General features: G+C 36.7%; 1 protein-coding gene and 1 long non-coding RNA gene across 3 annotated transcripts; both read right to left on the reverse strand.

The window, feature by feature from the left end:
- Window positions 1-9,459: 9,459 nt before the first annotated feature.
- LOC307008835 (tripartite motif-containing protein 16-like) lies at window positions 9,460-23,172 on the reverse strand. Of its 2 annotated transcripts, none has more exons than XM_079632074.1 (7): window positions 22,811-23,172; window positions 15,948-16,341; window positions 13,877-13,972; window positions 13,545-13,778; window positions 13,092-13,251; window positions 11,204-11,251; window positions 9,460-10,959 (listed from the first exon to the last, which is right to left on the reverse strand). In XM_079632074.1, exons 1-7 carry the CDS (start codon window positions 22,852-22,854, stop codon window positions 10,382-10,384), a joined length of 1,554 nt encoding a protein of 517 aa, XP_079488200.1. In that variant the 5' UTR covers window positions 22,855-23,172; the 3' UTR covers window positions 9,460-10,381. The 2 variants fall into 2 exon arrangements, with proteins under 2 accessions (XP_079488200.1, XP_079488201.1); XM_079632075.1 differs by having other exon boundaries at window positions 22,800-23,172.
- Window positions 17,685-19,618, reverse strand: LOC307009384. Its single transcript, XR_013800023.1, has 3 exons — window positions 19,529-19,618; window positions 19,249-19,337; window positions 17,685-18,117 (listed from the first exon to the last, which is right to left on the reverse strand). It is a non-coding gene; the product is annotated as an uncharacterized lncRNA (long non-coding RNA).
- Window positions 23,173-24,102: the final 930 nt, after the last annotated feature.

Consider the following 24,102-nt stretch of genomic DNA (forward strand, 5'->3'; position numbering starts at 1 on the left):
AAACTGTAGAATCAGTCAAAGCATCATTACAAACCTATTTTAACTACTAAAAATATATTTCACACATATCTCATTTTTTACATATAATTACAGTTTTTTTCGATTGCTAAATGTTAAAGGACAAGTTCGGTATTTTACACTTAAAGCCCTGTTTACAGACCGTATCTGATGAAATAGAACGGTTAAGATAAAAATTTGGACACATGCTCCTGTCCCGAGAATTTTAGTTTTATTTAGCGTGTGGACCTATTTTGCCAAACGTGTCACACCCAGATTCTTCCGTTGAGAGCTTGAATAATAGACACCAGTTGGTGGCGATAATGCACCTTTGCCGATTGAAAGCAAACCGCTGGCATTTCATTGAATACACAGAAGAAGCAGAAGAAGAAGCGGCGGAGGAATAACGTACCTCACACAGCACATTCAATACAATCAATGGAGTTGGACAAACACTACGATAAAACCTGTTGGAAAGCATCTTTTTCAGCGTTTTTTTTTGGGACCGTATCAGTGAACACCCCTGACCACTCGGTGAGTTTCACGTCTTTGTAAACGAAAGTTTAATGTGTTTTAGGAAGGAATCTGCCAGTGCACATAGACAACCATTGTGGGGGTGGGGGGGGGGGAAAGCTAAATAAAACTAAAATTCTCGGGACAGGAGCATGTGTCCAAATTTTAATCTTAACCGTTCTATTTCATCAGATACGATCTGTAATCAGGGCTTTAAGTGTAAAATACCGAACTTGTCCCTTAAGTTTTCATTTCTCTCCGTCATGTCTAAATGCAATATGTTGTTGTCATCCATCCATTAAAGAATAATCCCGATATAACTTCTTTGGTGTTGTTTATTTGTAGGTTTACATCTCAACGCACTGGTATAACATCACATCAGTACCCGAGGGAGCAGCAACACTTTCTGTCTGTATACAGAGTTCTGAACTTCAAAATGTCAAAATAAAAGTCCTTTGTTTGTTCACACATGCGCACAATGAACTCTTGCACATTTTTGGCATACAACAGTAGGTAGCATAATATAACATAAAATATATGATTAATGAGAACATATAACTCAACACTAAACGACAGTGAGCACAACTGGAGCTACATGTGCAAAACTCTAACTGCAGTCTGCACTACCAACAGTCACCTGAGCGAAACAGTTCACATCACCTGCAAAACTCACTCCAAGCAACACAACTCTTAACACATGGCTCAAAACAGGCTCGGTGCACAACCCTCACTGAGATAACACACACGGTCACTCAGAACACACTGAGAGTAAAAACACTAGCATCAAACACCAATACAGAAAATACTAACTTTTCATCTTTACGGTTTGAACAATTTCAGTGACTTCATACAAGGTAATATTTTCTTCAAAGAAAAGAGTGACATTCTTTCACATGATTTATTTACATTTTTAGAACATAATTCTTTAAGGTAAATGACAATGAGCAGTTTGCTTCAATAGTAGTAATTTACGGAATTACAGTAATGAGAAAAAGAAGGTAGAAACTAAAAGTACATACTGTAATTCCAACAAATAATTGAGGGGCTAATCCTGCCTCTCTCTAGCATCAGGCCACAGGTTTTCACCAACATCACATCTAATGTTCTCTCTTGCCATGCACCTGGGGAAGAACCTTCTGGAGTGCCTTCCCTGCAGTCCTCTGGACTCGTGTCCTCACATCCGGCACGCATGGCTTCCTAAAGAGACATTTGGTCATGTGGGTGGTGACCAAACACTTTCCACCTCCAGGCAGAGAACAACTCCTCTATTGGGTTGAGGAAGGGTGAATATGCAGGCAGGTACAAAACCTTAAATCTGCGATGTGCTGCAAACCAATCTGTGACAGCTGCAGAGCGGTGAAAAGCAACGTTATCACAAACTATGACAAAAACTTGGGGGTTTCTTACTGGCTCCCCCTGTTCTGCTGGCACTAGCTGAGCTTAGAGTTGTTCTAGGAAAGCTATAAGCCTTTCTGTGTTGTATGAGCCAATGAGTGGTGTGTTGAGAAGCAAACCATCACTGGCCATTGCAGCACACATGGTGATATTTCCTTCTTTGTCTTCTGTCTTCCTCCACGCATCCGCCCTCTCCCTGCCACCCTTCTCCCTCCACGAACCCGTCTTCCTTGTTCCATTTCCAAAATGAGTCTTTCTGAGCTCTATCTACCTATATATATATGTGTGTGTGTGTGTGTGTGTGTGTGTGTGTGTGTGTGTGTGTGTGTGTTCACTAACAAGTCTAAAACAAGACACCTGCTTAGCCTTTCAGCTGAAATTGCAATCCGCAGTGTTTGAAAGGCACAAGGCTGAAATCTGTTCTGTTTTGAATGTGTGGTTCACAGTTTTGACAGCAGTGTGTTAGCATTTGAACAAAGTGCTGTAAATCCACAGTGTTGTGCAGGTTGTGTTTAAAGTCATGGGATAAGTGTGTAGAGTTTTGAAAACTGTGTTCAAGCAATGAAAAACGAACTAGAGTTTGGTCCACATGAACTGCTGTAGCTCCAGTTGTGCTCACTGTCGTTTAGCAACCGAAAAAATAATTAATCATTTGGCGAAGTTTGATATTCATAAGACAAAAATAACTCAAAGAAACCCTGGAATATTAAATTTTATAACCCGATCTCACAATATACTTTGAAACTCTTTCAAACATGAGATCACAAAACAAAAAGTTTATAAAAAAACAATAAACATTTTAAAGCTTTTCAAATTCATATAACTGCCCTGATATTATAAAGCACTTTCATTTCTGTATTTTATTACTGTTATTTTTTTATTTAATTTTTTTTACAAACATGTTCATTTTATACTTTAGTTGTTGTTGTTATTCTTAGTTTTATACATTCTGAACTGACAGGAGAATAATGACGACCAAACAGCAATTTGAATCGTGTCTCTCCCTGCCCTCGCTACATCTACACACACACACACACATACACCCTGATTTTACACAGGTTTCATCATGTTCTCATGATACACACACACACACACACACACACACACACGCCCTGATTTTACACAGGTTTCATCATGTTCTCAAGATACACACACACACACACACACACACACACACACACACACACGCCCTGATTTTACACAGGTTTCATCATGTTCTCATGATACACACACACACACACACACACACACACACACACACACACACACACACACACACACACACACAGGTTTCATCATGTTCTCATGATGATCACACACACACACACACACACACACACACACACACACACACACACACACACACACAGGTTTCCTCATGTTCTCATGATGATCACACACACACACACACACACACACACACACACATACAGAAGCAAGAAGAAGACAGTGACAGAAAAGAGAAAAAGCACAGAGTAAATATTTTCGTGAAGCTGCACTTTTCTTTTCCTTAATTTCATTCGCATCTTTTTCATCTGGAATCTTTTCTTTTTATCCAGAACTAGAGATCACCGCTTTTACAACAACAACACTGACACACTTCTCCATATCTGGACACAACTATTTTACATCAACAACTTTATCAAATGTTGTGAAAGTCTTTAATTTCTCCTAAAGAGTTCGTGATTTCCCTTGAGACCCAATATCTGAGATCTCAGAAAGTGCTTCTTCATCCCTCATCTTCATCCCTCATCTTCATCCCTCATCTTCATCCCTCTCATCTTCATCCCTCATCTTCATCCCTCATCTTCATCCCTCTTCATCATCCCTCTTCTTCATCTCATCCCTCATCTTCATCCCTCATCTTCATCCCTCATCTTCATCCCTCTTCATCATCCCTCTTCTTCATCCCTCATCTTCATCCCTCATCTTCATCCCTCATCTTCATCCCTCATCTTCATCCCTCATCTTCATCCCTCATCTTCATCCCTCTTCTTCATCCCTCATCTTCATCCCTCATCTTCATCCCTCATCTTCATCCCTCATCTTCATCCCTCATCTTCATCCCTCTTCTTCATCCCTCATCTTCATCCCTCATCTTCATCCCTCATCTTCATCCCTCATCTTCTGCATCAGTTTCTCACATTTTGAACTGATTGATTTCCACTATTTTCTCCACTACTGATGTCATTTTCCACATCTTCACTCCTTACATTGTTCACGACTGATTCTGTTATTCATTATTCAAAACCACACTATCCTCAATCTGTTCATTTTGTTTGTTTAATTATTTCAAATGAAAGGTACTTTTGATAGTAATATTAAAATGATTGTGTCACTACAATACAAACTAAATTAATATGATTCCAATACAATTATAGAGACACACACACACAATTATAGACACACACACACACAAACACACAATTATAGACACACGCACACACACACACACACACACACACACACACACACACACACACACACACACACACACACACACACACACACACACACACACACAAAACTAAATCTCCATTGTAATCAACATCACAAATACAATGGCTCACACCCCATTTATATTTAAAAGTTTCAAGGTCATTGACCAATTTATAATAAGTGTACTCAATTTTTAATCGTGACCTTATTAAGCCCTTTAGGACTAATTCAACATCACAGGACTCATTACCACTCAGTTTTTCTTTACGTGACACCCAGCCATTTTAACTTGTCCAAGTAAAAAATTCATTAAAACATGGGACTCCTTTTTACTCTTTTTATACCTAGGTCCATATATGAAATACTTAGGTGAGAAAACTTCTCCCAGGGTCTGACACCACCCATCTATTGTTGGAAACAACTGTTGTAATCTAGTACAATCTAAAAATAAATGAAAAACAGTTTCTGAAATCCCACAGAAGGGGCATCCCTCCCTTACCTGTGGATCAAGACGTGCTCTGTGTCTGTTCGTAGCTATTATACCATGCACTATCCTCCACTGAAGATCTCCAGTTCGTTTTTCAGTGGGAGGTTTGTACAGGGTCCTCCAGCTGCCCTTGGGGGAAACACCTACTCCAAACACCTCTTGCCATTTAGACTCTTTCACGTTTGTAAGAGCTTGAAGATGCAGTATCTTCACACACAATGTGTACAGCGACTTTTTTCCTGCATTGCTGAAAACTCCTTCTGAGGTGTCTTAAAAGATAATAGTCCACCCTCAGTTTCTTCCCAGCTTTCAGTCTCAGCTGCAATGTTTAGTTCTGGGAAATCACATATATTCAGCTCTCCGTTATAAGTTTCTAAGGAAAGTCTATAATTCCGTGGCAAAAACTCAGCTATCTGAGTCAAAATTTGTGTAGCCACTCGAACTGATCTTATTACCAATTTTCCAGCAAAACTCTCAGCTGATATCCATTCACCTTCAGGTATTAAGTCTCCAATTTTTGTGATTTTTGCAGCCCATAGACTTTTCTTCAATGAAATGTCTTTGAAAATGTCCAGATTCAATGCAGAGTTAAAAAGCAGCGGTTCTTCTCTCTGCCACAAACTTTGGGCATTGTTTGACTCTCGAGAAATCTTGACAAGTGTCCATGCTTTTAAAATTGATCTATAAAACACTGTTAATCCTCCAAGGTCCAACTTGTTTATGTCCATCAGGAACAGGTGACAATCTAATCCCATGTTCCCTGCTTTCCTCAATAGAGTACACGCTATCCCAGCCCAGCTCACATCCTTCCCATAGAGAAGTCTCTGAGCCACTTGAAGTCTGAAGGTCTTTACTCGGGATCTGATGTCCACTAGGCCTTGTCCTCCTTCCTGTCTGGGCAGAAAAAGCACTGGAGCCTTTAACCAATGCTGACCTGACCAGAAAAAATCCACCAGACATCTCTGAATTTGTCTCACGAGGTCTTCGGGAGGTTCAAGGATCATCATTCGATGCCAAAGGGAAGATGCTATGAGATTATTACATATCAGCACCCGTCCCCTATAGGACAGCTGGGGCAGCAACCATTTCCAATGAGACAACCGAGCACGTACTTTCTCCAACAGGCCCTCCCAATTTTGTTTTCTGTACTCGGATGTCCCCAAAAAAACTCCCAGATATTTGAAACCTGCCCTTCCCCATTGTAAACCACCAGGAAGTGATGGACTATTTTCAACTTGGCCACACCACACAGCATCGCTTTTACACCAGTTAACTTTGGCAGATGATGCCTTTCCATAACACTCTAGAGCATGCTTTACCACATCAACATCTCTTTCTCCTCTGATAAAAACCGTTATGTCATCCGCATATGCAGATAATTTGACAGATTCCTGGGATTTTAGAGAGTTAACATACAGACCTGCTAGATCTTTCCTTAATTTACATAGCAAGGGCTCAATAGTTATACTGTAAAGTTGGCCCGAAAGAGGACAGCCCTGTCTAATTCCCCTCTGAACTTTTACAGCGGTACTTAGGCCACCAGCCATTTTTATCATACATGTAGCTTCAGTGTACAATAAACGTATCATCGAAATAAACTGATCACCAAACCCAAAGGCTTTTAGAGCATCAAAAAGAAAAGTGTGATCCACCCGATCGAACGCCTTCTCTTGGTCCAATGATAACAACCCCATTTCAATCTTATCATCGAATGCATAGTCATACACATCTCTTACTAAATGTAGATTATCTACAATAGACCTATCCTTTATGCAGTAAGATTGATCTTTATGAATGACTTCATGCAAAACATTATTTAATCTGGTGGCCAAACATTTGGAAATGATTTTGTAGTCCGAACACAACACAGCCACAGGTCTCCAGTTCTTTAAGAGTGTTAGATCCCCCTTCTTAGGGAGTATTGTTAGCACAGCACGCTGAAAGCTCTTAGGAAGGATTCTTTCAGTGACACTTTTTTGCAGGACTTCAAAGTAATCATGTCCAAGAACGGTCCAAAAAGCCTTATAAAATTCGGCAGTTAGTCCATCTATTCCAGGTGCACGACCTACAGAGAGTCCCATAACAGCGGCCGTGACTTCTTCATAAGTAAGTTCAGTCTCCATAAAAAGTTTGTGCTCTGGAGTTAAAACCGGAAGGTCATGAAGCAATTCATTTCTACATTGTTCATCTGATTTTTCAGAGGTGTATAGACTTGAATAGAAATCCACAGCCATTTTACGCATCTCCATTTGATTAGAAGTGTCTCGACCATTACAGTCTTTTAAACAATACATCACTTTCTCTTGTCCTTTTTTTCGCTCTAGATTAAAAAAGAAAGAAGTAGGAGCATCCATATCCGTTACTGCTGAAAAACGACTCCTTACAAGAGCTCCCTTCACTCTTTCATTTAAAATTGAGCTCAACATGTTAGTCTTTTCAGTCCACAGATCTTTAAAGTTTACAGTGTCATTTGCAATCATACACTGCTCAATACCAATAATTTCCTTTTCCAGACATTCCAAAGATTTTTTTTATACAGACCGAAGAATGTGATAAATAGTGTTGACAAAAATTCCTTATTTGTACCTTCCCTATTTCCCACCATTGAATACAATCTTCATAATAATTCTTCTCACTCTTCCACGACTCCCAAAAAGACTTGAAATTTTCCAAAAAAAAAATTATCTTCTAATAATTTTGCATTAAAATGCCAATAATGACTTGTATGCATTCTTTTTAATAAAGTACACTCGATAGTAATGAATTTGTGATCAGACATTGATGTGGGAAAAATATTTGAATTTATAACTCTATTCCTCATATTACGTGACGTATAGAGTCTATCCAAACGTGCAGCAGAAACAGTCTCATTTCTAATCTTCACCCATGTATACTGACGTGTATGCAAATTATGCTCTCTCCATACATCAGATAGGTTTAGATTTTTAATCACATTGCTTAAGCACAAAGCACTCTGTATATGAGGTTCTTCACCATTCCTATCCTGTGTAAAATCCAAAGTACAATTGAAATCCCCCCCTAAAATAATGAGATCTCCTTCATCTTGTTGTCTTAAAAATTCTTCTAATTTAGTGAACAAACGTATTCTCTCTACACCTATGTTTGGAGCATAGATATTCACAAAAAGAAAAATAAGATTGTTAATTTCTGCTCTCACAATCAGCAATCTTCCTGGATCAACTTCATTTTTTGACAAGATTTTAACTTTAACAATAGGAGAAAAAATGACTGCCACTCCAGCACTCAAATTGGACCCATGACTAAGGACTGTCTCTCCCTCCCACCATAGGCCCCAATCAGCCTCATTGCTTTGATCACTGTGAGTCTCTTGTAACAAAACCACTCCTATATCTTTCAAATGTGTAATCTCTGAAAGTAGTCTACTCTTTCTCCTATCTCTCATCCCATTGATATTTAGAGATCCCACCCGCAAGACATCCATGAAAAAGAGGGAGAGAAGGAAAGAAAAAGTACAGAAAATAAAAGAATTAGCATTCATCAGTATTATTGCGTTTTTCTTTTGCCTTTCCCCTCATCATACGTTCTTTCCCTATTTGTTTTCCTTGTCTAATACCAGTTACGTGCTTTTTTAACCGAAACCTCTTCTGCTGTGAGAGCTCTTCAAGGCTATTTGTTTTCCTTGCCCATGTAACAGAGGCTACAAACTTTTCAAGATCCGGAAAAAAATCACTAACTTCTACACCTGCTTTTCCTTTTGTTTCATCTAAAAAAGAGTTGATCTGTTCAAGAGTATATATATCTTTTTCAGCCACTCTTGCGATATCAGATGCGTCAGACCACTGCTCTTCATTTCTCAAACTAGCATCAGTACATTGGGACATTACATCTAACTCCTCAGTCATGTTTTCTTCAGAAACTCCTACTGGTGTTTCTTTAAGCAGTCGTTCTCTAGGGAGAGAGGGAGAGAGGGAGAGAGGGAGAGAGGGAGAGAGGGAGAGAGAGAGAGAGGGAGAGAGAGAGAGAGGGAGAGAGAGAGAGAGAGAGAGAGAGAGAGGGAGAGAGGGAGAGAGGGAGAGAGAGAGAGAGGGAGAGAGAGAGAGAGGGAGAGAGAGAGAGAGGGAGAGAGGGAGAGAGAGAGAGAGGGAGAGAGAGAGAGAGAGGGAGAGAGGGAGAGAGAGAGAGAGAGAGAGAGAGAGAGAGAGAGAGAGAGAGAGGGGGGGAGAGAGAGGGGGAGAGAGAGAGAAAGGCAGAGCCTCTGTCTCAAGACCAGCTCAGCATCCCCAGAAAAGAGTGAAGAACATTTGCAATCCTGTTTTGTCATCTCTCCCGACCATGTGACCAACACCCAGGTGAGACATTCAAACTGACCAATCAGACGATCACAACCTCCCTATTGTCCCACACATCTGGCCTATAGGCCCAGATAACCGCTGTGCTGAAAATGTCTTGGAGAAAAACAAATGTCTTTGTTGCTTTGATTATTTCCAACACACACACACACACACACAAACACACACACAATTATATACACACAAACACACACACACACATTAAAGAAAATTTAAATAAGAGTCTCTGTAAAAACATTTTGTTAATTATTAGGCATTGTTCAAAACCACACTATCCTTAATCTGTTATTTTTGTTTGGCAAGGCAAGTTTATTTATATTCATATGCAATGGTAATTCTAAGTGCTTTACATAGAATACATTTAAATTATAAAAAGAAATAAGAATAATTAAAAAAATTAGAATAAAATAAAATACAGTACAAATACAGTACTGTGATGGTGAGTCAAAGGCTTGAAGATCCATTGCAGTATTTTATTCACACAAGTAATAAAGCAGAGAGAAGCAGACATGTACTGGTGCAGACACAGCTAAAGGGGAAATCCAGAGCTCGTAACGAAACACAGGCGAAGGTCGAGGCAGGCAGCAAAGGATCACAGAACAGAGTCCAGGCAGGGATCAAAGGATCACAGAACAGAGTCCAGGCAGGGATCAAAGAGACAGGTAATAACTAGAGACAGGGAATAACGCTCGGTAATGTCCGCAGGGCAAAACAAGACTTCGCAAAGTAACAACGGGGGAGACAGTCCAGATAAAGGGAAGATAATAATCAACAGGTGACGGTGATGAGAATGATAAGACAAACCAGGCACGGCCGGGAATAGATAATGGGGGGGGGAGAGATGGGAATTGCAGTCCTAGAATTCCGGAGAGAGGGAGCGGATGAAACCAGGGGGAGGCGTTGCTGAGCGATTTGTGACAAGTACCTTAATTATTTCAAATGAAAGGTACTTAGTAATATTACAATAATTATGTGTCACTAAAATAAAAACTAAATGAATATGATTTCCATCAATACAATTATAGCTTAATAAACACAAACACACACACACACGCCATTCTTTTACTGAAGGATTTAATACACACATTTATTCTGTTATTTCTGTGGCAGAAGTTACGCTATATTAAAGACATTAAATAAGAGTCTCTGTAATATCTCACTGTTACTGGTTTATCGAGCAGCTCAAAGTATTCTGGGTAAAATCTCTACAATCTGTTCATCAACACAGTTTCACTGATGATCCAGAACAAACCAGAAACCCAGGATAGAGCGGCTGAGTGAATGTGGTCTGGACTGTGTGGATGAGGCTCATTGTGTCAGAGACGCTGTAGAAGGACAGAGTTCCTGCGCTGTGATCCACACACACTCCTATTCTTCTGTCATCCACACACACTCCTATTCTTCTGTCATCCACACACACTCCTATTCTTCTGCTGGTGGACTTTACAGGGAGAGAAGTGTGTGTGTTATTGTGCCAGAATATGTAACTGGAGGAAGAGCAGGACAAACTCCAGGACTGATCATTATATCCAAACACACACTCAATACCCAATCCCTTCCTGCTGATGCTCTTATATGACACTGATATATACACACCAATATCTCCAGTCCACTCAATCTCCCAGTAACAGCGTCCACACACACTCTCTCTACACAACACCTGACACCAATGATCAAATCTGTCTGGATGATCAGGATACGGCTGCTGTGTGTGAGTGTCAGTAATAACTCTGTTCCTCTCAGACAGACTGAGGTGTGTATTCACTGTGTTCAGATCCAGAGTGAGCGGATGGGAATCTGATGGAGAGAAAACACATCAGAAACAGGAATTATGAATCTGTCTGATCTTTTAATGTATATGAACTCTTCATGAATCATGTTCAGTGTATCATCAGTGTCTCAGTGCAGCGGACCAAATATCCTGTGCAAATCATCATTTACATGATCAATTATAAACTCTTCTATCAGGATTTATTTCTCCTTCTACAGGAAGAACATGAACACATTCAGGAGTTTTTCTGCTGGTTTTCTAGAGACTCACATTGTAGGAAGTCGTTCCTGGTCTTGGGATTCATGTTGGGGAAAGTGACTGTGGAAATAAACATGAACATGTGAAGAGAAATGACAAGATACAATACATTCATTTCTGAGATATTTATAATATGATGCTCTATGATATTAGATGATGGACTCATTTCTGAATAATCTCCTCCATCATGTTTATATAAAAGACGACCAGTTATTAATAAACTGAGACGCATTTAACCTTCATATGATCTATCTATATAGATCTATATAGCTCTTAGTTTCCACTCAGTGTGACCCCAACATTTATAGAGTGATTGTAAATAAATAAAAAAAATATATTTTTAATAATACACATAATAGGCCTATATAATTTTTTTGTTTACTTCTCAGCTATACAGTAATGCTGTGTTTTTGGAGATACAATTCCTCAAATATACCATTAGCTTGCATGCAAAATATTACATTTTTATGACAAAAAAAATGCTTAAATGATGATCTAAATGAAATGTAAGTTGTGTCTGGATATGGATCTGGGTGTTGGGTGTATAATTCTGCCGTCTGTCGGTTAAAGAAAATCCTAAAGGAATTATAATTTAATAAAGAAATAGTTTTGTGCATAAACACTCAGCAGAGGGCGATAGAGATCCGTTCATTTACTGGATGTGGCCGACCGCTCATATCATCATTTGTGTAATACATTTAGTGAATTTATACATGTATAAAAATTAGACATTACAAATGAATATTCTTTCAAATATAATTTTGATAGTTTTCGATGCATTGAAATGTCTTTTTTTACAAAATGTACAAAATTGTACAGAACAATGCCACATAATAAACACGGAAGGACAAGACAAGAGATTGTAGAGGCACAAGATTGTTATTGGCATATTATTTATTTTATTTGTTTATGAACCAAATGTGAAAAAAAATTAACTTTAGAATTTAGAAGAACGTGTGTGTGTGTGTGTGTGTGTGTGTGTGTGTGTGTGTGTGTGTGTGTGTGTGTGTGTGTGTGTGAGTGAGAGAGAGAGTGTGTGTGTGTGTGTGTGTGTGTGTGAGTGAGTGAGTGAGTGAGTGAGAGAGTGTGTGTGTGTGTGTGAGTGAGAGAGTGTGTGTGTGTGTGTGTGTGTGTGTGTGAGTGAGAGAGTGTGTGTGTGTGTGTGTGTGTGTGTGTGTGTGTGTGTGTGTGTGTGTGTGAGTGAGAGAGAGAGTGTGTGTGTGTGTGAACACCATAGCAACACCCTAGAAACCACCCAGAATACCTTAGCAACCACCTAACAACACAAAAAACATGCTAGCAAGATGCTAGCAAGATGCTAATCATGCTAGTATTATGCTAGAAACATGCTAATCATGCTAGCATTATGCTAGCAACATGCTAATCATGCTAGCATCTTGTTAAAACATGCTAATCATGCCAGCATCTTGCTAAAAACATGTTAATCATGCTAGCATTTTGCTAAAACATGTTAGCCACATGCTAATTATGCTAGGAACATGCTAATCATGCTAACATCTTGATGAAAGCATGATAGCATGATGCTAGCAACATGCTAATAATGCTAGCATGATACTAACAACATGCTAATCATCTTAACATCTTGTTAAAAGCATGTTAACATCATGCTATTAACATGCTAATCATGCTAACAAAATGTTAATTTTGTTATCATCTTGCTAGAATCTAGCTAACCGCACCCTAGCAACCGAGTGGCGAGTTTTGCCACTGCAAGCACCATTCACATTTTCTTCTGGAAATGTACATTCTGAAAAAATTAGGGTTTAGACGTTTTAGCATTTAGCATTTTAGCAATTGAAGGAACATTTCAGAAACTGTTGTACGTTCAGATTTAGGATGTTTCTACACACGTCTGTATAAACGAGGCGCAGGACTTTACCTCCGTCTGAGATCTTCTTGATCTCCTCTTTGCAGAAATCCTCCAGTTTGTCTCTCAGCTGACGGACAGATTCTCTCACGCCATCAAAAGAGGAGAGAGAACTGAAGGAAACGTCGGGTTCGTCTGTAGATTCAGGAGGTGCTGAGAGAGACTGGAAACTCTACAGAAAACAGAAATCAAAACTCATCATCTCCACACTTCAGCCAATAACCTGCACTATATCAGATCTGAGCGGCTCTTGTGGACTCGACTTCTCTTCAGTGACTCGCTTCAATCCAGCACTTTCACACAATGATGAGAGTCTGACTGATGATTATATGATAACACAACACTCGACTGAATTCCTGACAACATCTCAGTCAACGGCTCATTCTGCTCTCATGAAATGTTTCTCTGTCATAACTGGATCTTACTCAAGTCCACTATGATCCAGTTCTTCTAGATCTCTGTTACCTGCAGGAACTGGATGTGATCTTGTGTGTGTGAAAGCTGCTCCAGCTCAGCGTCTCTCCTCCTCAGATCATTGATCTCCTGCTCCAGTCGCTCCAGTCGTCCTTCAGCTCGACTCACTGCAGTCTTTTCCTGATCTCTGATCCGCTGTGTGACCTCAGAGCGGCTTCTCTCAATGGAGCGGATGATCTCAGTGAAGATCCTCTCACTGTCCTCCACTGCTGTCTGTGCAGAGCGCTGTTACACACACATCACAATCACACAGTGGCTTCAGCAGGACTGACAGAGTCCAAACTGAGACGTCTCACACTTCTCTTCTTCTTCTCCAGACTCACCTTATGAGACTTCACAGCCTCTCTCAGATGCTGAAGATCTTTCTGTCTCTGCAGGATCCTCTGCCGGATCTTCATCTGCGTCTCCTTCAGCTGTTTCTGGAGGACACACCAGTGACAGGGAATCACACATAAAACTACTGTCACACACACATTAAAGTTACATCAATCCAGAGTTGGTGAAGTGGTTAAAGATCTTGCATGGTAAGTTTTTACTGTCTGGTTCAAACCACAGATTCATGGTTTCCTGAAATGTCAGCATTATTTCATCAGTAGTTTTATATCATTAGTATCATCATTTACTCTTCCTCAAGTCTCTCCAAACCTGTATGACTTTCTGTCTATTGTGAGACACAACGGAAGATATTTAGAAGAATGTCTCGCTGTTTACAGACGCCAGATACAATATGGTGACGATTTGTGAATCACAACTTGGCTCTTTTAAAAGTAGCATATTTTGGAAATAATATACTAATATAATTGTGAAATAAGTGTGAACTGAACGTAATGTTTTCAGACACATAATTGCATGTTAATTGCTATTGATTAAAAAATGTATTATAGTTTAAATTTAAAACAATTAACTAAACTTAAAGAGATCAAGACATGAGAAACCAAATTTGCCTTGATCTTTTGGTATATAAGAGGTCTTTGCATCATTAAAACGTCCTGCAAGTTTCATAGCTTAAGACGTCCTCCCCATTATAAACGAATCATTTATTTAATCAAGCTCTAAATACAGCTCGTTCTGGATCCATGGTAAGAAGTGACGTCACGGTACGAAGTGACGTACCAGCGTTTGCATATGACCGCCTCCATCACAAGACAACTACGCTTTAAGCGCAAGACAACTACGCTCATTTCGTATCGTTGTCGCGCCCGCGCGCTGCGCGCCTCAAAAGTGTCCAGTCGACGGACAGCGAGTGTGGGTCTGTGTACAGGGAAATTACGATGCCGCAGATGTGCTGATCCTGGCTGTGGACAAACAACATCTTTGAATACGCTGCCGAAAGATCCAGACGTCAGGGAAAAATGGATGCACTTTATTTTTTGCGGACGTCCCAGTCACGGCAGTGTTAATTTAAGCGTTTGTTCTATACATTTGAAGGATGACTGTTTTGAGAACAAATCTCAATATGATGCTGGCTTAGCAGGAAAACTGTTGCTCAAAGATAAGTCCGTGCTGACTATTCTGGGCTCAACAACGACGACGCAAACTGTAAGTAATGTATTTAAAACTTTAAACTACTTTTTAAATACGCTGAATCCGCAAATGTTCTGGCCGGGGGCGTTAATAATTGATGCATAGGCACTGACGTTAGCCAATCATAACAGTGGGCGTTAACACTGAACTCTTAAAGGGGAAACACCCCCAAAACAGACTGTTTGAATCAGAGGATGAGAAACAGGGTGGGAAAAGGTCATAAATCACTACATTTTAAAGGTTTTTTGTAAAAAAAACTATAGTAATACTATAATTGCACCTAAGGGAACATAATAATAAAAAATAAAAAAAACATGTCATGACCCCTTTAAGAGTGACATTTTGACCCACTTAAAAAGTATTTGTGTATACAATGTAATTTCATAATTCTAATGAATTAAATTTAAATATTAAAAAATATTAAAATGTACTTTAAAATAAAACTTAATTAAAACATTTTTTTTTACATTATAAAAAGGTGTACTTTATTATGAAAGTTTACTTTCTTTAAGTGCACGTAAGTGGCGTTTCATGTAATGTATTATATTATCTGCAAGTACACTTTTTTGAAATATAATTTTAATTTGAAGTACAGTACAAGTGCACGTCAATACACTTAAGCGTACTTCTTTCTTTAACCACTAGTTATTTAGATTACTTTTATGCTTTTTCTCCTTTTTGGAGCTTGAAACTTTTGTACCTCATTGACTTTCAATGTATAAACTAAAATATATGAGACATTCTTCAAAATATCATCTTTTATATTCCACAGAAGAAACTCAGTCAAACCGGTTTGGACCAGCATGAGTAAATGAGGAAGTAAATAAAGACACTTTAATTTCTGTGTGATCAATCTCTCTCAGTTCATACCTGTGTCTCTGTCCTCTGTGCTGCAGTTGATACAGTGTTGTGGTTTTTATGTTCATACTCTTTACACCACACACAGATGCACTGTTGATCAGTAATACAGAACATTTCTAGCTCTTTATCATGTTTACGGCAGATCATGTCCTGCAGTCGTCCAGTGGCATCGATCACTTTGTGTGGTTTACGAGAGTGATAGTCCTCATGACGGTCAAAATGAGTTTGACAGTAAGATTCCTGACACACCAGACAGGACTTGACGGCTTTGTGTTTTCTTCCAGTACAGACGTCACACTCCACGTCTCCAGCTCCAGCGTAACAGTCAGCAGGAAGTTTAGTCTTCTTCAGTTTCTCCACCAGTTCAGCCAGAATGGTGTTTTTAGCTAAAGCAGGTCTTGGACTGAAGGTCCCCTTGTGAAAAAAAAGTGCACTTTAGTGTACTTTTATAAAGTGTACTTATTACACAAATAATATACTTTAAAAGTATACACTTAAGTGTGAATTAAATGCAATCTTTTGGGCGCACTTAATGCACATTAAGTATAATTAATTTCAAATTTATTACATATTAAGTTGAAATAAAATGCAATAAGTTGCCATTAAGAGTGATTTTTTGGAACAACTTAAGTGGGACTTTAATACAACTTTATATCTACTTTCATAATTGCTTCTAGTGTCTTTAAAATATACTTAAAGTGCACTACACAATATACTGACACGCAATTAATGTGAACTAAAATATACTTTAATGTCAGTTAAAAATACACTTAAGTGTGAATTAAATGTATTGTTTTGGGCGCACTCAATGCACATTAAGCGTAATTAATTTCAAATGTATCACATATTAAGTTGAAATAAAATGCAATAAGTTGCCATTAAGAGTGATTTTTTGAAACAACTTAAGTGGGACTTTAATACAACTTTATATCTACTTTCATTACTGCTTCTAATGTCTTTAAAATATACTTTAAGTGCACTACACAATATACTGACACGCAATTAATGTGAACTAAAATATACTTTAATGTCAGTTAAAAATACACTTAAGTGTGAATTAAATGTATTGTTTTGGGCGCACTCAATGCACATTAAGTGTAATTAATTTCAAATGTATCACATATTAAGTTGAAATAAAATGCAATAAGTTGCCATTAAGAGTGATTTTTTGGAACAACTTAAGTGGGACTTTAATACAACTTTATATCTACTTTCATTACTGCTTCTAATGTCTTTAAAATATACTTTAAGTGCACTACACAATATACTGACAAGCAATTAATGTGAACTAAAATATACTTTAATGTAATATACATGTACATCGTTCGTTATATAATTAAATACATTTATAATGAAAAAAAATTATAATAAAGTTGTAATTTAGTACATTTCAAATTTTAATAAAAAAAAATCTCTTAATAACCTAGTTACAATCAAAAGAAACACTATACATAAACACAAACAGTTACAACACTTTAACTCCTTTAGAAAGAGTCTGGAGGACAATGAAGCTTATATGCACAATCATTTTCTTCCTCAAATACCAAGGTACCTAAACATCACAGAAAACATTATGCATTTTTACATTTTCAGAAAACATTCTGTATGATATATAAAATTGTTTTTGTTTCCATGTAATTTACTGGTACTACTACTTTTGGGGTAATTTGGAATTTGGTCCCCATAAAAAAAAAACACATGCACATACACAACACACACACACACACACACACACACACACACACACACACACACACACACACACACACACACACACACACACACACGCACGCACACACACCTAATATTAACAAAGATGAATAAATACAGTAAATAAATTGTTCATTGTTAGTTCATTTTGGCTAATGTATAAACTAATGTTAGCAAATGAGACTTAATATTAAAGTAAAAATATTAAAGCTCTTAAACCTTTACTAGCACCAACAGGACCAAATGGTTTCTTCTAAAATCTTACTCAATTACAGTGAATGTAAGTTTGTCTAAAAACAAAACAAAATCTGAAGAACTCCAACGGCATAAAAACAAGAAAACCAAAATCGTTTGTCACCAAATGTTTTGAAGTTGTTGGAAAGTGCTGTTTATGTCAATGTCCCAGAAGCTCTCCAGAGTATATGTGAATGGAAATGTTCCAGAGAAGCAGGAAAGTCAGAAAAAATACCTTGAAGAAAGAAAACAAAAACAGAAGGAAAACAATTGTTTATAAAAACAGATCCAGTCCATTATTATATTTGGCTCAATTGAATGAAAGTGATAGATATACAGTTGCGCTTTAAAGTTATACACCTTGCAGTATCTGCAAAATGTTAATAATTATAGTAATAAGAGGGATAACAAAAAATTGTGTTCTCTTTTTATTTAGTACTGCCCTGATGAAGCAGTTTATTCATTCCCCAATCAAATGTCAATAAATTCTCGTCATAGTTGTCGTCATTTAAAACTGGTTTTTATTTAGTTATCGTCTCGTTTTCGTCTGTGAAAAAATGTCGGTGACGAAAATAATGATACAAATTATTCGTCATTAGTAACATTGCAAGATGGCTGTGGATGAACACCAGTTGTTTGAAACAGCTTTGGCCGCTACAATGAACGAGTTAGACTTTTATCTAAAAGAGGAACAGAAGACGGTGCTCGAAACGTTCCTTTGTAAGAAGGATGTTTTTACTGTTTTGCCGGCAAGAGTCTAATCTACCAGTTAGCTCCGCTGGTAGCTAGGCGTATGGGGCTTAGTTGTGATTGGTCGTACTAGTATTATCCAATTGCGTGCATTGAGATTTTCAAATACATGCTTGGTGCCGCCCCTCGAGTTGGGTGATTTATATTACTCAATGCCAGACCCCTAATTTTTCGGATTTGGGTCTGGATTTCCAGGCTAGCAGTTCCTGGATGTTAAAGTTGAATTTACTGTCCAATTCGAACCACTGAATTTGCGAAGCGGAAATTTTTTTTTGACCGAAAATCACCTGTTAAATATTATAGGTTGTATTTTTAAACCATTTGAATATTTTTGAAGTAAAATATTAAAGGTGAATATGGATTATTGGATTTTTAATAATGAAAATGGGTTTGAAATGTTTTTAATGGAAATATTCACAGCTTAAATTTCAACCCAATGCAAGCCCTAACAATACAATGCATTAAAATGCAAGCATAGTTAATGCAATGCATTTTTTTTTTCAAGTAGTGCAATTCAACAGGCTTTTTTGTTTCAAAAACATTTGCCATTATTTTACTTCCATACCCAAGACCCATGCAAACGTTTCCTCATCTTGGCTTGTAAGTTTCAGCTTACCGCGCAAATCTTCATGAAGGATGTTCCTGTATTTACTGGTACCACGGTTGACACAGCAATTCTGCGGCCCTCTTCCTTTGGTTTGATACCTGTAAAATATATGATGATTATGGGGGCATCTGTAAATGCACAGGTGGGAATTTATTACTTGCAAATGGAGAAGATTTAAAGTTTTTAAAAGCTATAAGGATAGTAAGTGACTTGATAGCAGTGTTTCAGCTTGATCAGGGTGTGCTGTCTGTGCAACAATTCATGACAAATTATGTAGCGTTAACATCACCTCATCAATAAAGGCCTGTGATTCCACACCGCTTGCACTGTATCTCCAATCACAAATGAACTGATCCTGCAAAATGAACGTGTAACTCCAGTTAAAGGTAGGGTAGGTCAGAATTGTCTAAAAAAAACTTTTATTCAAATTTGTTTAAACTGTCTTTATATACCAATGCATAATTAAAATGTAAGTACTCTGATAAAAAGAGTATAAAAATCGAGTGACTCTAGACCGTTTAATCTTCAATAAACACAGCTCATTAATTCCATTCACTCCCACCTAAAAACGGGTGCGCGACTGCGCGCACGTGGGCAGAGCCAGTAATAACGGCGGTAGTCATGGCGACGGAGAGTGACAGTCGCGCAAGCCAATCCTGTGATTCGTCCCGAATGGAAATAATGAGCTGTGTTTAATGAAGATTAAACGGTCTAGAGTCACTCGATTTTTATACTCTTTTTATCAGAGTACTTACATTTTAATTATGCATTGATATATATAGAAAGTTTAATCAAATTTGGTAAAAAGTTTTTATATAAATCCTACCTACCCTACCTTTAAGCACAAAAAAATAACATATTCCAAAACAAATAGTAACTGAACAACTCACTCTTCAAATGCAAAAATAAAAAAATAATGCTACATTACAAGCATTATTTCTAGAGTGATATATTAAATATTTATGGTGGTTATAACATTGATTATATGTATTAAATGTATATAAATGTCTTCGAGTGTTACAATATTGGATCTGTATTTAGCAAATTTGTCATTTAGTAATGTTTAAATGATTTAAAAAGTCGGTTTAATTAAATTATATATTTTTTCAGCAGCCAAATTCGTCGAACACACCCACACGCGAACATAATATGTAAGAAATTATTAGAATGCAATCATAGATAAATTATTGAAAACCTGATTAATTCACCTCCCGAGTCTATTGCGTCTGTCTGCGATGAAAATAATGTAATGTGTTAACGTTACACTCTTAATCGCAATAACAACTGCCATGTTACGGTAAAAATTTTAAAATAAAGAAAGCATCAAGATATACTTACTTGACTCATTATTGCAGTATAACGTCTCATCTGTAATCAAACGTGGCGTGGCGTTCTCTTCCTGATTGCGCAGCTTCAGTTTCCTTTCCTCACGAATCGCGATTACAGAAACATAACAGTGCATTTTTCAAACTCTAGTGAAGTAGTGCGTCATCGTGACGTAGTATTTCTGGCGCATGCGCATTAAATAAAGTTAATATATTTCATGCATGGTTATATTTCAGCTTTTTAATTTCTGTTCAAACTCATTGTGTTGTTAGACTCTGTAAGTTCACAAAACTTGATCATTCACCTAACTAAAAGTCAATCATTTTTATAGTGTAGTGTAGTCTAATTTAAATTAAATGTATTTTAACTGAATTTAAATGCAATTTAATTTTGTTTAGATTTGTTTAACTTTGCTTACAACTAAATGTGTTTAATTTACTTAGATCAACATAATGATATTAAAAGTATTCTCTACACAGATGTAAAGTACAATATATTAATATTACATTAAGAACTCCTCTCATAAATTACATTTTATTGTCAAATATTATGTAGAAAACTGACACTTGTGTGTTTAGAAATATTGTGATGAAAGTGTACTTACTTTAAGTTAAACTTAATTAGACATTTTAACAAAGTGCATTTGTAAAAAGTGCACTTAAGTGTGTTTAGAAATATTGTGATGAAAGTGTACTTACTTTAAGTTAAACTTAATTAGACATTATAACAAAGTGCATTTGTAAAAAGTGCACTTAAGTGTGTTTATAAATATTGTGATGAAAGTGTACTTACTTTAAGTTAAACTTAATTAGACATTATTACAAAGTGCATTTGTAAAAAGTGCACTTAAGTGTGTTAAGAAATATTGTGATGAAAGTGTACTTACTTTAAGTTACACTTAATTAGACATTATTACAAAGTGCATTTGTAAAAAGTGCACTTAAGTGTGTTTAGAAATATTGTGATGAAAGTGTACTTACTTTAAGTTAAACTTAATTAGACATTATAACAAAGTGCATTTGTAAAAAGTGCACTTAAGTGTGTTTATAAATATTGTGATGAAAGTGTACTTACTTTAAGTTAAACTTAATTAGACATTATTACAAAGTGCATTTGTAAAAAGTGCACTTAAGTGTGTTAAGAAATATTGTGATGAAAGTGTACTTACTTTAAGTTAAACTTAATTAGACATTATTGCAAAGTGCATTTGTAAAAAGTGCACTTAAGTGTGTTTAGAAATATTGTGATGAAAGTGTACTTACTTTAAGTTAAACTTAATTAGACATTATAACAAAGTGCATTTGTAAAAAGTGCACTTAAGTGTGTTTATAAATATTGTGATGAAAGTGTACTTACTTTAAGTTAAACTTAATTAGACATTATTACAAAGTGCATTTGTAAAAAGTGCACTTAAGTGTGTTAAGAAATATTGTGATGAAAGTGTACTTACTTTAAGTTACACTTAATTAGACATTATTACAAAGTGCATTTGTAAAAAGTGCACTTAAGTGTGTTTAGAAATATTGTGATGAAAGTGTACTTACTTTAAGTTAAACTTAATTAGACATTATAACAAAGTGCATTTGTAAAAAGTGCACTTAAGTGTGTTTATAAATATTGTGATGAAAGTGTACTTACTTTAAGTTAAACTTAATTAGACATTATTACAAAGTGCATTTGTAAAAAGTGCACTTAAGTGTGTTAAGAAATATTGTGATGAAAGTGTACTTACTTTAAGTTAAACTTAATTAGACATTATTGCAAAGTGCATTTGTAAAAAGTGCACTAAAGTGTGTTAAGAACTATTGTGATTAAAGTGTACTTACTTTAAGTTAAGCTTAATTAGACATTATTACAAAGTGCATTTGTAAAAAGTGCACTTAAGTGTGTTAAGAAATATTTTGATAAAAGTGTACTTACTTTAAGTTAAACTTAATTAGACATTATTACAAAGTGCATTTGTAAAAAGTGCACTTAAGTGTGTTAAGAAATATTGTGATTAAAGTGTACTTACTTTAAGTTAAACTTAATTAGACATTATTACAAAGTGCATTTGTAAAAAGTGCACTTAAGTGTGTTAAGAAATATTGTCATTAAAGTGCATTCCCTTTAAGTACACTTAAGTGGTATTTAATTTGAACTATATTATATTATCTGCAAGTGCACTTTTCAAAAAGTATACTTTTATGATATTAAGCACAAAAAAAGTACGCTTTCAATACAATTAAGCACACTTCTTTTTCACAAGGGTCTGTCTGCACTGAGGGCAGCTGTAGACTCTCTTCTCATCCTCCTGATCCCAGCAGTCTGTAATGCAGATCTTACAGTAACTGTGTCCACAGAGGATAGCCACTGGATCCTTCAGGAGATCCAGACACACTGGACACATGAACTCATCCTGAGAAATTCTTGCTTCTGCCATTTTACTGCATGAATACAGAGACACGAACACACAACAGCTCAACAATACTCCAGTTTCTGTTTCTCTGAACTGAGGAGTTGAAATAGTTCCAGCTTCTGTGTTTGAGTGACGTGTGTAAAACAGGAGTGTCTGTAAAGCAGCTTCCTCATTCCTGGTCAAGAGAGTCACTTTACTGCTGTGTGTATGTGCACTGTTAACCCTTGCTGTAAAAAAGGGCCAAATTCTGACAGTATCATACCATTTTCCATTAAAACAGTAACATACCGTAGAAAACAATGCATTCTGGGTTATATTTGGTGTTTTAGCCTACAGGAATATACTGTGAATTAACAGCGTTCAAAGTCGACACTCAGAGGCTGTTTTCCAAATCACACCCTATACCCTCATTCACTTTTCCCTACACTAGTTCACTAATATAGTCCACTTGACTGAAAAGAAGTGAGTGAATTGAGACACTGATGAACTCCTGATAAGCAGAATCACTGAAGAACAGAGAAACAAGAACAATAATACATATACACACATGTATATATTTACGAACAATGTGTTATTCATATTAAATATTTATATATAATATACATTATGTATAAATCTACAGTATATGCAAATATTCTTAAATATACACATGCATATGTGTGTATTTATCTATACAAAATAATTATACACAGTACACACACGTAAACACAAACTTTTATTTTGGATCTGATTGACTGTTGCCCAGCCCTATAGACATTTAAATATTCATAATGGCTAACATAGAAATAGTGCAGAACATTAAATAGTCCTATTTCTGAAGCAAGTTTTACTTTTGTCAAAATCCTGTTTTCAGTTTTAAATTAGACTTTAAACAACAGATTTCCAATTGGTCTGTTTACGCCTGGTCATTCATGCGTTTTAAATGATCAGATATAGCTATCCGTTTAGTTAAAACTGTTCCATTTACACTGGGCAACGTAACTGTCTGCAAAACGAATATAAATCTAATCTTTAATTTCTGCACTATATGCAAACTTAACAGCGTTCACGTCAAAGAAAGCAAGATCAAAATCAAAGCGCGTCGGCTTGCTGAAGAGATGTTCAGCTACTTCTCTGCTGTGCTGCGGTAGCTCTGTCAT

This window comes from Phoxinus phoxinus (assembly GCF_949152265.1).
Source record: "Phoxinus phoxinus genome assembly, chromosome: 1".
Lineage (NCBI taxonomy): Eukaryota > Metazoa > Chordata > Actinopteri > Cypriniformes > Leuciscidae > Phoxinus > Phoxinus phoxinus.